The following is a 17688-nucleotide window of genomic DNA, read 5'->3' as shown; positions in this document are numbered from 1 at the left end:
GCCTTCCACTGCCCCTTGTACAAGGGCATGTGACAAAACATTGTAGCTATATGTGTGTGTATATATATATATATGTATGTATGTATATATATATATATATATAATGAACTTAGAATGTAAATCCTGAGCTTACTCTGCCACTCATCTCACTTAACTGATCATCAGAGATAGCTGGAGAGGATGGAAACTTCAAGTCTGTTTCCTTTGCTCCTTTTAAATTAAAAACAAAAAAAATCTTATCCCAGATTTTACTGGACCCATGAGTCAGGCTTTCTTGCATTGAACAGCTTCTAGTTGCAGTGAATTAAAAATCTTTGTGTTCCCTCCTACGGAGCACACATCCATTATCACTGCTTTTAATGCAAACTGTCCCTCAACTGCTCTGTGAAGAAAGCAGCACACATTTGCAGCTTCCCATCTCAGCTTAAGGAAAACAAGCTCCTAGGAAGAAAGATCTTTATGTTTACTAAATTCACCTCACACACAAGTCACAAACAGGTCATAAATCATGGGAACCACAGGCCACAAGTCATCAGTGATATCCAGCAGTTTTCAGGTGGCTGCCACGGCTTTTAATTGTAAGGAGTGGGAAGGAAAGCCAGTAACCTCCTCTTATTCCTGTGGCTGCACAGCAGAGAGCAGAAGAGTCACCTTTGCAGCACCATACAACACACATTTTGATATTTGAGAAGCAGCTTGGCCTCAGCACTGCTAGAACAAGCTCCTTCTGCTTACCAGAAATAGCGTTAGCAGTGTGTGGCACTGCTGAGAGAATGCAGGAAAAGCATTTCTGAATTAGCATGTGTGGTGGTTTCCTTACTCTGCTCATTTAGTGGCTGGACAACCCAGTGCAGGCCTAGAGAATCTCATATAACTCCTCTGAATTTGTTTCAAATGGCTCTAATCGATCATGGAGGAAGCACTGGCTCAAAATGAACTATAACTTATTATTGCGATCCCCTTGTAAATAACAAAGGTGGCATCCAATTAATTAGCTGAAAGCCTGAAGTACTAGAGATTTTGAAAAAAAAAAAAAATTGTCCAACACTTAATAAAATATCAACAAATTAATTAATTGCAATGAGTTATACAGAAACACTCATGTCTCTATTACATTGCCTAAGAATAATAGTTTCTATCAAACTGTCAGTCTTTCACAATAAATAACTACAACAGTGATAACACAGCAGTGGTTCAGTAGTTAAGCATTCAGTAGAGCAAACAGAGTTTTCTGATTTCAAATACAATAGATTTATGGTGTTGTAACTCAGATCAGACTCTGGTTAGTGCTGGGTTGGAATTTGAAGGATATATTCACAGTCACAGCATTGTGTTTTTATGCTTATGTAGTGATGCTAAAAATAATTAAGCCACACAAGCATTAGGTGGGAGTTCCACAATAATGAGTCACCTTTAATGAGCTGTCTTGAGAGGCATTTTTATTAAATTATATCAGAAACAAAAGGTACAGAGACAGTGTAAGGCCCAGTTCTGGTTACAATGTAGATTTATGCAGTTATTTCAACAACAATTACAGTTCTCTTTCTATTGAGTATATTTCAGTTACATTTACCTCTCAAGGATATTACATTTCTTACTCTTGTCCTTTTCTCCACCTTTGCACTGCATGTTTTCTGTCTATATCAGATAGTTCAAGAAAAAATTTGCCTAACTCAAATAGCAAGACTGATCAAATATGTGACTATGTGAAAGGATTGATAGTACTTAATGTATTATAATAATCAAACTGGATTTTTAATTTTCCTTTTATATACTTTTTCTTCTGTCAATAGCATCAGGGCAGACCAGACTGACTCTTCTATTATCAGCAGAATTAGGCTGATTAGGCATGTCAACAAGATCAATAGCTACCATGACAATTTGCAGCTTGCTGAGTGCACTTATAGAGAGTACTACTTAGAAAAAACGGACAGAAGTTCTAATTAATGGCAATGGCCATAGTGATGTTGTGCCAGACATCTTATTTAGATTACTTTAAATATCATTGAGACCAAGCAAAATTTCATCTTTTTGATGCACTGAACATTTTAGACTTCATTGAAATTTTGTTTTCAGTACCAGGGAAAACATGAAGCTCTTAACTCCTGAGACAAATGAATAGGTAAGAGATTGTGTTCACTTGATAAATATCAGTGCAAGATGTTTGTACTTGAGCAAGCTAAGGAAGTCATTAGGGGCAGCATACCCGACAGATACTAATGTGTTGTGCCTTCCAAAACTGCAGTAAATCTAATAACCTGTGACTGAGAAAATAGAGAAAGTAATAAAAGCATGTCATGAAATCAAAAATTGTAAGAAACTTTCTGACATGCCCTTTTGTTATATTTAAGATACGCAACAGCACAGTAGACGTGTTTGTTGTTCACATGCTGTTGTATGAGCCATTGGAAAATTTCTCAGAGGAAGGCTTCCTAAGTGGTGGTCAGGGTTTTAAACAGGTTACTCCTGACTTACTACATAATATTTTTCTAATTATTATTTACATCCTGTCTCCTACACATCACATGGAAACCTGCAGAAAATGCAGGCACTTCGTGTCTCTCTGCTAGACTTCCCTCCCTATAGTTGAATATTTGTAAAATGAATGAGCAAAATAATTTCCTTACCTTTCACATCTATTCCTCTGAACTTGCTCTATGTTATTTAGTCCCCAAATTAAAAAAAAAAAAAATCAAAACCATAAAACTATTTAAACATTTATAAGGTAAATAATATAATTATTTTACAGTCATTAGATTCTTGATGCAAAAGAGTGGTTTTGTCTTTTGTTTCTGTTTTTTTTTTAAGCAAAAGGTGGGGAATCAGGAAGTTTGGGTCCCATTCTCAGCTTTGCCACTGAACCAATGCAGTGGGCAATGCAGCTCAGCAGATGAAATAGGAATGTCCACACAGACTCTCTTTCTGAGGTCAGACCAACATCTGTCTTTCGCTTTACTGCCCACATGTGGGATAAGAGCATTCCCCAAATATGTGGATTAAACTTATATGAATTATATGCTTTCCAGTCAAGAAAATTGCAATTTTTTTTTTCATGTTGAACAACATTGAACATACTCTTCAATGAATTTGTTTTAATTTTTACTGTCCTCTGCCATCAGTATTGACCTGCCTGAAGTTTCAGTCATCATTTAACTTCCTACCTTTTCTGCTAAGCATTATTAGCATGGCATCTCTTTTTGAGGTCTGTCTACATGCAAGGCAATTCTGGACAGGTCCCTTCAGACCCAGCAGAGCAAACATTAATAAACCCTGCCAGCAGCTTCCTGCATAACGCCTAGGCATATACGACAAGAGCAGCAAATGTGCAGCATCTTCTCCTACACCCTGTCAGTCCCAATGACCACAGAACAACCATCTGTCCTTGGCAGTTTAAATGGGGTGCATCCTTTCCGAGACAATAAATGGGTATGAATATTAAATGGACATGGGTTTTTTTTTTGTTTGTTGTATTCCTTGAGAGACACTGTAAGAACTGGTCACATAATTCTGGTATTTAGACTACCCCAGACAACCTGAAACAATGGCTGACTATAACCCAATGCTGCATGAGGTTTGTCCTGCATACACTTATTTAGCAGATGCCTGTCAATACAGAGCACTGTTTTGCATGTGAGATTTACAGCCTGGTGGAAGTTTGGTGGTATGTCTGTTTGGAAACACTAACATGGGTGACATCTTGGCAATATATGATACATAAAAGAATTTCTGATTACTGCTTCATATGTTTTACTGTTTTCTAGATATTGTCTACGTGCTTTGTGTCAAGCTCATGCAGTGCCTTCCTGTGGACCTATGTTTTGAAGGGTAGCTTGTGTGCTTTCTCTGTTTTGAGGGGTGTAGGGACTGTGCTGTTTGTTGACCCACTGTCAGTAGTTTTATCATTATTTAGCATTCATTATTCGTTTTTACGATACTTTCATGTTGCTTTTTTTTTTTTTTTTAGTTTTTTTCCTTCTCAGGCAGAACTATGTTTCTCTTAAGCTTTTAGGTAGGAATAAGATAGTCATGGTCTTTGATGTTTTTGAGACACCAAAATATTTAATGGCTCAACTTCAACTGTTAAAAACAAAAGTTGTGCCTCCAACTTTAGAAAAAAAAAATAAAAACAACCAAAAAACCTGTGAATGGATCCAGAGGCAAATAATGCTGTCAGATCAGGCCAAAAATTCTCTCGGACATGCAAACAAAATGCTTGCCTAAAAAAAAGATTAATTCCTCTCTGATACAATGTAATTGACCTTAATATTCAGTACTAGTGATCTGGTTATGTTTAAGTAAATCAGAATTAGCTCCACAAGTTTTCCTAGCCAAAAATTTATGAGCATAGAGACAACTTCTGAGTGCAGTACAGACACAAGGAGAGCCACACACTTACCACCCAGAAGCAAACCTAGATCCTTTTTCAGGGGATGTTGATGGTGGTTTATAAAAATGATCACAAGCATTTTGCTGTAACAACTTATGGCTGGTAAAGAAACATCAGATTTAACTGAAGGACCTCAACACTTGAAATATGAAGACTGATTTTCAGTTTCTACCCCTGAATATTTTTGCCAATGTAATTTTCACTCATTCTAGTGGAGTCACTCTTCTTCTACCTCCCTGTATTTTGCTTGACTCCAGTAAACTTTGGATGACTTGTGAAAGGTGCTGGATAGGGTTTGGTTCCTTCATTATTTGCAACAAACATTCCTGAGTCCTGTGTAGGGGGAACAGGCATCAGAATAGTAACCTAGCAGAGATACCAAAGCAGCAGAACAAGGTACAGTGGGAAAGTGGTTAAAGAACGGGAAGGGGACACTAGTGTTTTCTAGGCTCTCACAGGGACACTGAAATCCTCCACAACAGCTCAGGCCAGCCATTGGGTCTGTGTTTGGCTATGGATTTGAGCCTGTGAGCTTAATCCTCAAATTCTTAGATTTAACTGAAATTGAGCAATTGCTATGCATCACACATTTTTCCTGGTGTGTCAGTCTTTGAAAGTAAATAGCTTTAGTTCCCCTAGAAAACACTAATTTCACAGGCTTTATCAGTATGCTTGAGCCTCAAGAATGCTGAATCAAAAATTCCCAGAGGAAACAGTTTTCTGTTGAAAGTCTTCATGCAAGTAAAGAGGGGTAAACACTGAAAAGCCAAAAGGTTGCTATTTTTCCATATAAAAAGTCACAATTTTTAAATCTGTTTTTATTTTTTCAATATAAATTGCAGACCCATTGCAGTTACTGACCCAATTATTCCAAAAGGTCTCTGTTTTTTGAGAAATATAAATGTGTTACTAAGAAGATTTTCTGCATGATTAATACCAAAACATGAAAGGCAGATTGAATTTATCTGTACAGAGGCATTTATGGACCTCAGAAAAGGGAAGTTATTTAGAAGGTGATAGAAATGTAATTGCCATTTCAATAAAAAAGCAATCAACGAGGAATAAAACAAGCTCAGTCTGCCAAAATGAAGATTTGAAAGTTAATCACATGCCATCTTAGCCAGCCTGTTATGTTGATATGTGTATCTGGAGTTTTCAAATTGGTGTTGCTGTTGATTTCTAAAAGTACACTGCGGTTCTATAACGTCTTTCAAAAAGACCAGGTTGTGTGCCAGCCCAAACACAGTAAATCAAAAGGCTAAATTCTTCTCTGCTTCCTCTTTGCAGGGTTATACTACTCCCTTCTCATATATTAGATTAGCACCATTTGCAAACCACAGTGTAACTCCAAGTCCACCAGTTTACTTTGTCATTTTTATTTTTAAGGCGGTGTATCTTGAAATCCTCATAAAACAAAATGTTATGTTCTACTACGCACTTTTCATTCATACAAGCATTATGGAGGAAAATATCAAGCAAAACCTGTTTAAAATAGCACCAGCTTTTATTGTCTTTTCCATCTGAATCCCATTGCCAAACCAAGTCTTTCACAGATAAGTCTTTTGCAGGTAACTCTATATCCTGTATGTTTAACTGACTGTCTTAATTGAGTAATTACTGTCAGCATTTAAGTACCTGTTGTGCACCATGGTTAGTCTCATCCTTCCCTTCCAATGTTTTACTCTGAGGTTTCCCAGTATCTCTGTCATCTCACATTAAACGCTTCCAGCTGCTTCCTCCAGCAACCTCTCCTCCCCATTCCTTTTCTGTTAATTTGCTTTTTACCTTGCTTCCCCTCGTCTTTATATTGAGTACAACTTCTCTCTCCAAGTAACTGAAAAATCTCCTGTTGATTGCGTAGGACATTCTTGATTTTATTACCATCCTCCTGTACAATTTCTTTTACTGGATGGTGCACTTTGTTTTTTGATACCTACCTCAAATCTAATTTGGTAATACTGGGAAAGTTTAGCAGGTGCTTTCTGTATCATTACTTTAAGGTAGTTCTTCTAGTAGCACGTAAGCTCTTACTTTCACATATTTTAAAAACATACCACTTAAAGTGTAGACATAGTAAGTAGCCTCAGGGCACAAGTTTAAATAGTTCCTTTCTACATTAAGCTGTATGTTCAAACTTGCACCCTTGGCATCAGTAGACTGGAACTATTGCCTTTGGAATTCATACTAATTGGACCACCACCTCACATCAGGTAATTCCTGCTCCCCACACCAAGCAGAGGTTAAATAACTAGGAATTTTGTTCTACAACTTTTTGACAGCACCCTGCATCCTAAGGCCCTCTCCTCCATAACATTCAAAATGGTCAAGGATGGTCCTTGCTTTGGATTCTTCTAGGACTCAGTTAGACTTGTTTCTCATGGAACAGAACCCATCCCAAGAATCAGAAAACACCTAGTGATCTCCAATGAGAGTCATACCTCTGGGAATTCACCATGAATATCCATTCATATTCAGGGTTAAAGGAAAGTAGGACATTTTCCCGTTTGCTGTATTCGGCATTGGATCCCAAAAAGGTGTTGAGTTGCTCTCAAGACACACTGATGCAAGCTGAGGGAACTCTGTGCACAGAATCAGTGAGGCCTTACTGTACTTGGTTTGGTTTTCGTTCTGTTCCAGATCTGACCTTATATTAGCCAAGAGAGAACACGAAATAGAGTGGTGGTGGTGGTGGGAGCACTTACAAGTGGTGGTAGTCTTACAAGTGTATTATAGCTAAAGGCTTCAGGGCAGTGAGTGCTGTAAAAGCACCACCTTCCCACATTCCCACCTCTTCCATGTTCTCATGCTTGGAGATCCTGCAGCCCATCCCAGGGTCTGCATAAGGTCCACTGCCTCCAGCCTCATATCCCTCCCACAATTACCAGAAACTACACTGCCAGTCCTTGTGTCTTCTCCTACAGCTAAAAAGGACCTTGTAGAGGAAGGTATTGCTTCAAAAAACAGTAGAGTAGCAGGAAAACCTACAGAGTAAAGTGAGGTGGACAGATCCACTTTTTTCCCTCCTCCTCCTTGCTGCCCTTGTAGCCCCTTGCAATGAAGCTCTCAAATGACCATGGTAACTCTAATCCCAAAGCCTCACACCTGACTGTCATCTCAACTACAGCATGTTCTCACTGGCACTCTCCAAGTATTAGATCCTGTCTCCACCACTACGCCAAACAGTATTCATCACAAATTTGCCTACACAGGACTCTGAGAAAGAAAAGATATGTTGATCTAGGGGAAGAATCGGTATTTGATAGGGCTATCTCATTCTTCCTGCTAATTTTTTTTTTTTTCAGGCAAGCAAGTGAAACAGAGCATTTTAATACAAAGGAGATAGAAATTTGTTTTCGCTGATGAGTAAAACAGCCATTCTCACATGTACTCACATAAGTAGGAACACTTCAAAGCAATTAAACTGCTCACTGAACAGAAAAACGATTCCATAGTGTTTTCAGCAATTAAAGTATGATTGACAGAGTACAAAAGATAATGATTAGGTTTTATTATTTGAAGAAAGGTTTAAAGAAGGTGCAACCGCTTCCTTTAATTATTGTTTCTTAGTATTTACCAAACTGTACAATTCCTCCTGTTTGTTATACGCAGTGAATATTCTATCACTAGTTCATCATAAAAAGTTTTGGTCTAGTGCTATAATTTTTGTCTGTCATGTTTTACAAGCGTTACAAATAATATCAGCAGACCCATAGTGCACATTCATGTTCCCCTGCTAACACCTGCTGAATTGACTGTTTATGTTTCATATGGCGACATTGTACTACATCACCTATATAACCATGTTACCTAATCAGAGGTTTCATTATTTAAATCAAGAGGCAATTCAGGGTGTATTTCAAATGAACGCAGCTATGGAGTCAGTGTGATAGCTAATAAAAATTCCAGGTTCTTTGGTAAGCCCTATTCATTGCTTTTGGATTTCCATTCATCATGATGAATTCTGTGTAAAAGCCAATAGAAGCGCATGCCCCCATGGTATCTTACAAACATAAATTGCTGGGTTTGTGAGCTTCCTGCTTAAGAGAAAGGAAGGATTTTGTCTTGAGTTAGAAACAGCAAATAAAAAGAATGACAATTTGCAATACTAGTTTGTGCAATGCATCTTGATTTTTCCCATTTTACAGGAATACCTGGATCAATAACGACAAACCAAGATTTGGGGGTTTTTTATAAAAAATCTGTTCTGCAAACAGGTTCAGTTTTTCACCTCCTTGGCTGTCCAAAAAATACCTTTCATAATCAGAAAAATCACTAGACGTTAAACAGAATATACCATTCTAGAGGATGTAGTAGTAGCATCTGTGGACCTAGATTCAGTGTTCTCATTTGTACAGATAACAGCACAGGAGTGAGCATCAGAGGCAATCAAAGCAATCATGCTATGATTGCAGTCTGAGGTGGTGCAAGTATGAGGGCCAGCGTTGTGAGTGAAAGGACAGTGTAGCAGCTGCATTTTAATGGAGCTTGCACTTGTTTTGCAGAAAGTGATGTATGGCTGTCACATAACCCACTGCCAAAGCCTTGTCAGACACCAGTAACAGCCTAGGAAGCTGTCAGGCAAAGAGTTTCCAAATCAACAGGAGCCTGACAAAGGCAGAAATATTTCATCTGTAACCAAGCAATGGTCAGAATTAGCTTCAGATGCCTCCCTTGCAGCTATTCAATTCAGAAGTCCAGTCCTGAGAATGGGTTTGTCTGTCAAGGAAAAAGAGGCAGGAGGGGAAGAGGAAGGATATTTGAGGCTTGGGGTTTCAAACTCATGTGTATATATGCACCGTCATCTATCTATCCACCATTTAGCTGCAATTTCTTGGAATTTCTAACATTGTTGATATCACAAAAACCATTCAGAGCATTCAGTTGTTTCAAAACTGATGCATTTTGTCAGACTAACATCTTGTATATACTTGTTGGATGCTCTTATTGTTTGTAGTTATTGTGGGGTAAACCACAGAGTAAATTCTGTAACCTTTCTTTATGTACTATAAGGTAAGGTGTTAATCATGTACACCTTTTGTAGCATGTATTCATGCTGCATTCCTAATACTCCCTCCCAAGGATATGTACTGAATTTATGCTCTCAGATAGTAAGATTTTTACCTGTCCATCTAGGTGAGGAAGATGAGCATGGTAAAGAACATTTTTCCCATAAACCCTGTGAGAAGGAAATTTATGGGGATCAAGGAACATATATACATGCAGCTGATATATACCCATTTTCAGAGCCATAAGGAAGGACAAATAAACCAGAGCATGGAAGAAGCTGACATCTGTTTGAATTCAGCTAGCAAAGATCAAAAATCATGTTTCCTGTAGACAAATTAAGTCCACCTGAATGAGTTTAGAAAAGCCAGCAGCATTCCCCCTGCCACAGCAGTCATCACCATTGCAGCTTCCAACTGCTTGGGGAGGCTTGGGAAATGGGGGTGGCCCACCTCATTCTAAAAAAATGGTGCCTTCAGGTCTTTAAACTATGTTGAGCTTAACTTCTCATAAAAGCTTTTAGGTGCAAACTATTCCTACTGTGTTGTGCTTGGTGGCTATAAATCATGGAATCATTGAATGGTTTGGGCTGGAAGAAACCTTAAATATCATCTACTTCCAACCCTCCTGCCATGGGCAGGGACATCTTCCATTAGACCAGGTTGTTCAAAACCCCATCCAACCTGGCCTTGAGCACTTCCAGGGATGGGGCATCCACAGCTTCTCTGGGCAATCGGTTCCAGTGACTCAGCACTTTCATTGTGAAGAATTTCTTCCTTATATCTCATCTAAATCTACCCTCTCTCAGTTTAAAGCCATTACCCCTTGTTCTATCACTATGTGCCCTTGTAAAAAAGTCCCTCTCCAGCTTTTACTAAGCCCCTTTGAAGTACTGGAAGTCTGCTCTAAGGTGTCCCCAGAGCCATCTCTTCTCCAGGCAGAATAATCCCAACTCTGTCAGCCTGTCTTCACAGGAGAGATGCTACAGCCCTCTGATCATCTTTGTGGCCTCCCTCTGGACTCACTCCAACAGATCCATGTCCTTCTTATGTTGAAGGCTGCAGAGCTGGATGCAGTTGTTCCAGGTGGGGTCTCACAAGAGCTGAGTAGAGTGGGAGGACCACTCTCCTCAACCTGCTGGTCACGAAGCACAGAGCTTTGAGGAAATGGTCACCTGGCAGGTTATCTGACAGCCAGGCTCTCCCACAAAAAACATGCTTTACCTGCAGGGCATTCTTAAAGATCTACAGATGTAAAGGCTGAAAATATCTAGGTTTCGAGGAGAAGTTAAGTGATAAAACTATTCAACCTCTAAAACTCAAGATGGAAAACTCTCTGTATTTTTACTGAATTTTATCAATTTACTCCATCATTTTTAGTGATTATAGTTTGGGGCTCATCAAGTAGAACTGCACTTTCATTTAGTGAGATATTTAATATTTAGTGTTGGCTTCCCAATGTTATATACATTGTAATAGTATAAAGTTAAAATTAATTGAATCTAGTATAATTTGAGTCTGATAAAAATGCTAGAAGGATCATACTGGAACTATAATGACAGTAGCAAAAGCATTTCTGGAAGACTGAAATACCAAGTCATGCCTAAGAATACTGTTTCCAATTGCTCATGCTCCAAAAGCCACCCAGGTAGAGAAAAAACCAGCAGGAATAATTTCAGGTAGAAAATGAACCAATAAATATTCTATAACCTATCTCTACCTTTTTTTTCAGAGATTATGATGGCAATTAGGAAAGTTTATACTGTTTCTTTAGTATTGTCTACAGCTGCCAAGGCTATACATTCAGTTGGGTTATTCAATTCTTAAAATGCATTATGTTCAAATCATGCTTTCTAAAGTGGTTTTCCATAAGAACTACATCAAATGAAAACCATATTGCTGGCTTAAATATAATTCAGTTCATCCTTGTTGTGTCAGAATGTTTTATATATATATATATAACAGGAAGGAAATGAAAATATTTAAAAAAAAAAACAAAAACATAAACATTAGTCATCACAAGGCTTTTTAATATCATCAGCACTACCATAAAGCCAGCTGATAAATTGTGCACTATTCAGAAGAAAGTAATAGAATAAAATCAGTATTGCGTTACACTAGCTTAGTCATAGCTCTGGGTTACTGTCATTTTATGGAAAATAAAAGCTTGAATATTTCAGATTTTAAAGTTTCTTCTCAGCCTTTAAGATTATTTGCCTTAGGAGGCAAATAACAAGCCCATGTACTGAAGAACACAAGATTTGGTACTGCTGGGGTTGGTGAATTTTTGTCATTTTTTCTAATCGACAGTAAAGCAGCATTGATGACTTGGATCCAGATGGCGAGTAGTAACACTTCATAATAGTAACCTAATGAAGCTTTTCAGTGCTGGTGACAGGTAAACGCTTGAAAGGTTCATGGCAGGAAAAAAGCTTCAATAAATAACTTGAAAATCTGTCTCTCATCTTACTTGTATAATTATTGCTTTTTATAAGGGCATAATGGAAGAGCAAAGCATAGGTGAAGAAAAGGCTAGAAAAGAGGAACTCTCTCTGGAGATTATGTGATGTACAATGGGATTTTTTTTTTGCTTCTTGTAAGATGTATAGCTGCTTAACAACCATTAGGCTTCTCTCAGACTTAAGGGAAGATTTTAAAAATCTTTTTCATGTAGTTAAGTCTATCCAGGGATAAGGACCTAAAAATAGAGGAGATGGTTTTTCTCAATGTAAGTAAAGAATAATAGTTTCAGGATATTTTAACTGAAAGGAGAAAGTTCTGGGATCTTTCACATGAGCTTTTCTCCCTAATCCTGGTTTCCTGTGCAGAGTAAAACCAGAAATCTGGTCCTTACTTTGCAACAAGGGAGAAATCTGATGGCTGACTGCTTCAAAGGGCAGGGGACCAGTCCTGCAGAGACTCTCATGTTTCTGCTATAACCTTTTTCATTGGAAAACCAGGTTTTTAATAAATTGAAATTTTAACTGAAATAATCTTTTGTTTTTTTGTTTTTTTCCTGGGGAAGGAAAAAGCAGACTTAAAACTCAGTGAAGGAGGGGAAAATTGCACCAGAAGTGCACCAGGTTTTGGAATATATTTTTCTTGTCAAAAGTGGAAAAAAAAAAAAAACACTTGAAAAATTCACTTAAAAAAAAGAAACCATCTATTTCTGTTAACATTTTCTACTGTCAGTTTTCCAAACAGATGTGATTGGAAAAGTGTTGTCAGTTTTAATGTGGGTTGGTAGAGCTGGTATGTCTTATGCTCCCTTGCAGCATCTCTGAATGTCTAGTTGAAGCTGGTAGCATTATATGGGTCACATAGCAGTATTCTCAGATTTTTAGATGCAATCTGCCCCCAGAAGTGTTAGCTGACACTGGACTTTTGCTATTTCACACCGTGGGTTGTAAAACAACAAAAGAAATTCAAAAATATGCATTTAAAGTCTATAGCATGTACACAACAACAGTAATAAAATAGACATCAAAAGGGAAGCCACTGAGGAAGGATCCTTCAATCTGGTAACTATAAGTATTGTCAAAAGCACACAGTCATTGTAAATTATCTGCAATAAGAGATATAAATAGTGCAATGGAACTGAAGCAAAGAATCCTACATGCAATTTATTTATATTAAATGCTATTATCCAAATAAAGCATTTAATTGCAAAGCAGCTAAGATACATTCTCCTGTTTTCTGCTGCTAAAATAGAAATTATTCAGCAGTGGCTCACATAGCATTGTTGAGGTGAAGTACTTTCAGGCTCGACAGCTCTTGCTGGATTCACTGTGGTTATTTTGGGCCACTCAGTCTAACCTAGGACTCTTGCACGGTCCTGATTGTCCACTGCTGCAGGTACATGAGTTTTCTTTTAGGTTTCAAAGGTTTAAGGTGGAAAAGTCTGATAATTACCAATATTGGATTGATTTGTGAAAAGGTCAAGTCATAGTCTTCTTCCCTCTTTTCCCCAGTTGTCTTGGCTTCCTTTTGAGGTTCTGCAGGAGGAATATCTGTGCCTTCATACTAAAGAAAACATTTCATTTCTCAGTTTCTACAGATCAAGTAACAAGATGTCATGTGTGAACCCCCTGAAGACTGAGAAGAGAAACTCTGACTTCCCTACAGAAAATTGTGAACTGCGGTTTCTTACTGGCTAGCAACACGTTTGATTCAATTTGTATGAAAACTCAATTTACTTATCAAAATGGACGTTACTGTTCAAATATTAGAAACTCCATTTCTTATATGTTCTAAGCTGTACAATTGTCAGATTTTTATGGTTTAGATTGTAAATGTGTTTTTCTCTGGCTGATTATTGGTATTATTTTTTTAATTTTGATGTCTTAAAGGCCAATGTACTGTATCATAATAATATGAAGGACATATTTAACAGGTGTGGGAAACACTGTATACAAATGTATATTTCTAAAAGCTATTTTTATGATTAGCATGTTTTAGTGTTTTACCATATTTAGAGTCAGGTGATATTGCACTTCTTTGTTTACAGCTTAATTCAAACAAGATCATTATGATCAGTGTCTCAATTAAATACATTGTATGGTATTTTGCATTATTTTATTTATTATGTTCACCATTGGAAATAATTATGTTTACTAATAGGGATAGCTCCCAAAAAGTGAAAATGTCAAAATAAGAGAGTAATCCTTGATAAACTGTAAATTGAATCCTCCTGTAGATCCCTTTCGTCAGATAAGCACTTTCTGTGGTGCCACTCATCAGAGAGTTGTTACAGCTGTTCCTTCAAGTCACTAAAGACTGTTGTTACCATATGGAAAGTTTACATGACAGTCAGTCTCCTGTCTAGCAATGTATATTACTTATAGACTGCCAATATCTGATAGCCTGAATTAGCGTACTGATTACTGTTTGGTTTATTTTCTGGCAGTAGTCTTTCCACTCCCAAACACCTAAACCCCTCCTAAAAGACAGCAGTTGGAATAATTAATTATTACAGATGTTGTAGGGGGAATCTCAGTTTAGAATTTCTTAATAAATCATATTTCCTTTCAAAAAGAATGGATGCATTATTTCTCTTGTTTTACTGAGATATTAAGGGTATCAAAGTATCTAATAACATGGGCACAAGGTCATCTTCTGTAATGAAAATAGGAACTTGTCCACTATCCCAAAGCTAGACCTCCTTAGCACTGCAGATGACATAAAACAAGGAATGGATATTTGTTTTTCTACACCTTTATGTGTGATATACTCCTATACAAAGAGACATTTCTCTAAAGTGATTTCAGGGGGAAAAAAAAATTATTTAATAGCTACAGCCTTCCAAGAGGGAGGGGAGTTAATTTAAGAAATGCCTGACACAGCCAAACGGACTTCAGACTCAACTGTGTGCCAATCTGCAGTGTGGAGCTCTCATGTCCACTGACATCCTTGACCAGGGGTATTTGGTATTTAGTATGATCCAGAACCACAAAAATGAACTCTTGCCTTACCCTTTCAATCAATCTTAGTAGGCTAAAAGCAAGAGAAAAATAAAGCTACCAGAGAGACTCTTTAAAAGATCAAACTTTCTGTTTCTATAAAAAACAGCAGTTTCTGAGATGACAGGTTCACCTCAAACAGTGGGGGTATGAGGAGGTGAGAGTTCAAGGTCTATGGTCAACTTTCCAGCATGGTCCCATCATCAAAGAAGGACTGATATTCTTCAAACATTTGGAAGAAGAACATACATTTGAATTTAATTATCTATTGCTGAGTGGGAATTTACTTCACTAGGAGATTATGTAACATAGCACTCTCAGTTATGTTTGTGTATCTTATATTTAGCTTGTCTATTGTGTGTGGAGTTACATGGTTTACCTAAGTGCTGAGTAGTACCTAGCTACTTAATTAAGGAAAGAATAGTGTAAGTAGTTACTCCTGAGCACAAAGAGTCAGTGTCAGAATCCACCAAGGCTGACTCTCCCAGAAGAGTGCGGCAAAAAATATTACTTATGTGTAAGTGAAATGTTAGGTCAAGTCAAAGAGTGAAATATTTCTCCACTTATCTATTAGAATAAGTTATGATCATTTTTAACTCTAAAAATGCAAAAATAAATGCCATTTTGGGATCTCCATCTCTGGCTGACAGTTAAAGAAAGGAATTCCTAACCTGAGCAGCTCAACAAGCATTTTGCCCGTTTCAATTATGAAATGTTGGCTGACTTAAAAGATGCAGAATGTCATCCAAGGAGATCAGTTCTGATGCTGGTGTTAATTAACTACATATGAGAATCAGCTAGGTGTATCATCTCTTCACCACCTCCATTCCAAATGAGCTAATAATCACAGAAAACACTCTAGGAGATTTTTAGAAATTCTTTCCCATCATTACCCTTAGATTATCTATTCATAGAAATGATTGCACCATCATAATGTCAACACTGTTTCACACCACAGTTTACATCATGAATATATTTTGAACGCAAAAAGACACCTCTGATAACACCATCAGACACTACTTCAATTTGCAAGCTAGAAGCTTGTTGTGCCGTGCAGTCAATTACTCACAATGTTTCTTAATGGCATGTTTGCTTCAAATCACTACAGAGTATGCTGGTAGCATCAGCAGAGCTTGATAGTTCTCTACTTTTCATGTATGTGGTGCGCTCGGTGTTGTTTGCCATCACTACCTATACTTCTTTTACATGGGTTTTGTCAGTTGTTTTTTGTCAACATTCCTCATCCCTTGCACTATGGAAGAATAGGAAAAGTAAAGGATCTTGTCTATTCGTTTGGACAGTCAACAGTCTTACGAAATCCTTTATGGACAGTCCTGAATTTAACCAATTCATTTTTTACACAGACCTATACTCTCTGTGTATCTCAGATAATTGTTTCAAAACTGTGCAGCTGCATGAATGGAAAACATTTACTAAAAAGCTTTAAAGTTTGGATGAAGAAAAAATATTTTTACTTTTGTAAACTCTTGTATTACATATTATTGCAGTTCTTATTAGTTTTCTCTGTACATCCAGTTTTAGTTTTGAAAAATCACTGTACTTAAACTATGTAGATAGCTACAACCTTGTAAGCAGTCATAGTGTTAATAAGTGCCACTGCAAGTTAGAATTAAAACATTCAGGGTTTGCCCATGTAGAGCAGATTGATGGTTCATTACAGTTTTCTTTAAAATATTGTAACATAATTTTTACATGTCTGTAAATAAATATTTTCTCTGATTTATGCACTAATCCTGTTTTGTAATTTCTTCTCTTAAAATGTGACTCTAAGAAACTTTCCATGAAAAAATATATTTCCCTCGTGGAAAAATACCATTTAAAGCTCTGTACTATGACCATGCTTCACAAACTTTCCAAACAGAACAGAAACAGGCATCCATAGTCTGAATTACTTAAGTAAGATCAAGAAAAATGTAGTAAATACTGCTGTCATATTCAGAGTTTAAGAAATCTAAGGACCAATCCTGTGTTAAGAAATTACTGAAAATAAATGTGACTAGCTTCCTAAAAGGAGGAAATTCTTTGGTGGGGTGAGAGAGGGAGAAAGAGAGAGGCCCATTTGTGACATTTCATTGAATCTGAGAAATTCATTTTCTTAATCTTGGAAGCTTCTAAGTTTCATGTATCACTAAAGTAGCATACATGTAACTTATGAAAATGATGTTAATAGTTACAGTTTTCTGTTTGGTATTCAAACATATGTTTTATTCATAGTTTATTATTCCATTCCAAGTTGCTGCTACACAGACAAACTAAGGAAAATTGGTCCACTAAGTCTATGAGAATGTTTTTAAACTATTTTGAAATTGTGGAGAAGCAAGACTATTGAGAAATGTGTGTGATTTACATATGGCACATCATTTTCTACATTTTTAAATGTGTTGTCCTTAATTGTTACAGCTATGACAGATTTCACACAAGTTTGTGAACTTTATAAACAACTTACTCTTATAATGCATGATACAAGGTCAATTCCTCATTCAGAAAGATCCTTGATAGAGATGAAATAGCAGGTGATTAAAATAATTTCTGATTCCTTTTTAGTAGAGAAAGCAGCCTCAGAACTTGAAAAGTTTCCAGTTTCCATGTTGAGAAGAATCTTCAAAGGTCTAGAAAATTTAAATAAGGAATACATCTGATTTGAGAGGAAAGAGGATAATTAAGGTAATTTCATTTTCTGTACTTGTCTGTCAAGATCTTATATAATAAACATCATAAAAAAAATCACTTTGATAATCTTAAATTCTGTGTTGGATGATACTGGGCACAAGGGCAATTATTACTGAAATTAAGTATCAGTCAGCCAAGAATAAGCAGA

General features: G+C 37.0%; 1 protein-coding gene across 8 annotated transcripts in view; it reads left to right on the top strand.

The window, feature by feature from the left end:
- The window catches only part of RALYL (RALY RNA binding protein like), a 384238-nt gene extending 367637 nt beyond the window's left edge, over positions 1–16601 (top strand). For 7 of the 8 annotated variants that reach the window (XM_065832023.2, XM_065832022.2, XM_071803975.1 and 4 more), the window contains one exon: positions 13439–16601. In XM_065832023.2, the coding sequence (XP_065688095.1) occupies positions 13439–13456 (18 nt within the window). In that variant the 3' untranslated portion in view covers positions 13457–16601. Of the gene's footprint in view, positions 1–11700; positions 11720–13438 lie in introns of those variants that run through there. The other variant, XM_071803974.1, reaches the window with a different exon arrangement.
- Positions 16602–17688: the final 1087 nt, after the last annotated feature.

Source organism: Patagioenas fasciata, chromosome 2 (genome assembly GCF_037038585.1).
Source record: "Patagioenas fasciata isolate bPatFas1 chromosome 2, bPatFas1.hap1, whole genome shotgun sequence".
NCBI classification, from domain to species: domain Eukaryota; kingdom Metazoa; phylum Chordata; class Aves; order Columbiformes; family Columbidae; genus Patagioenas; species Patagioenas fasciata.
This window is presented reverse-complemented; position numbering and strand designations above follow the sequence as displayed.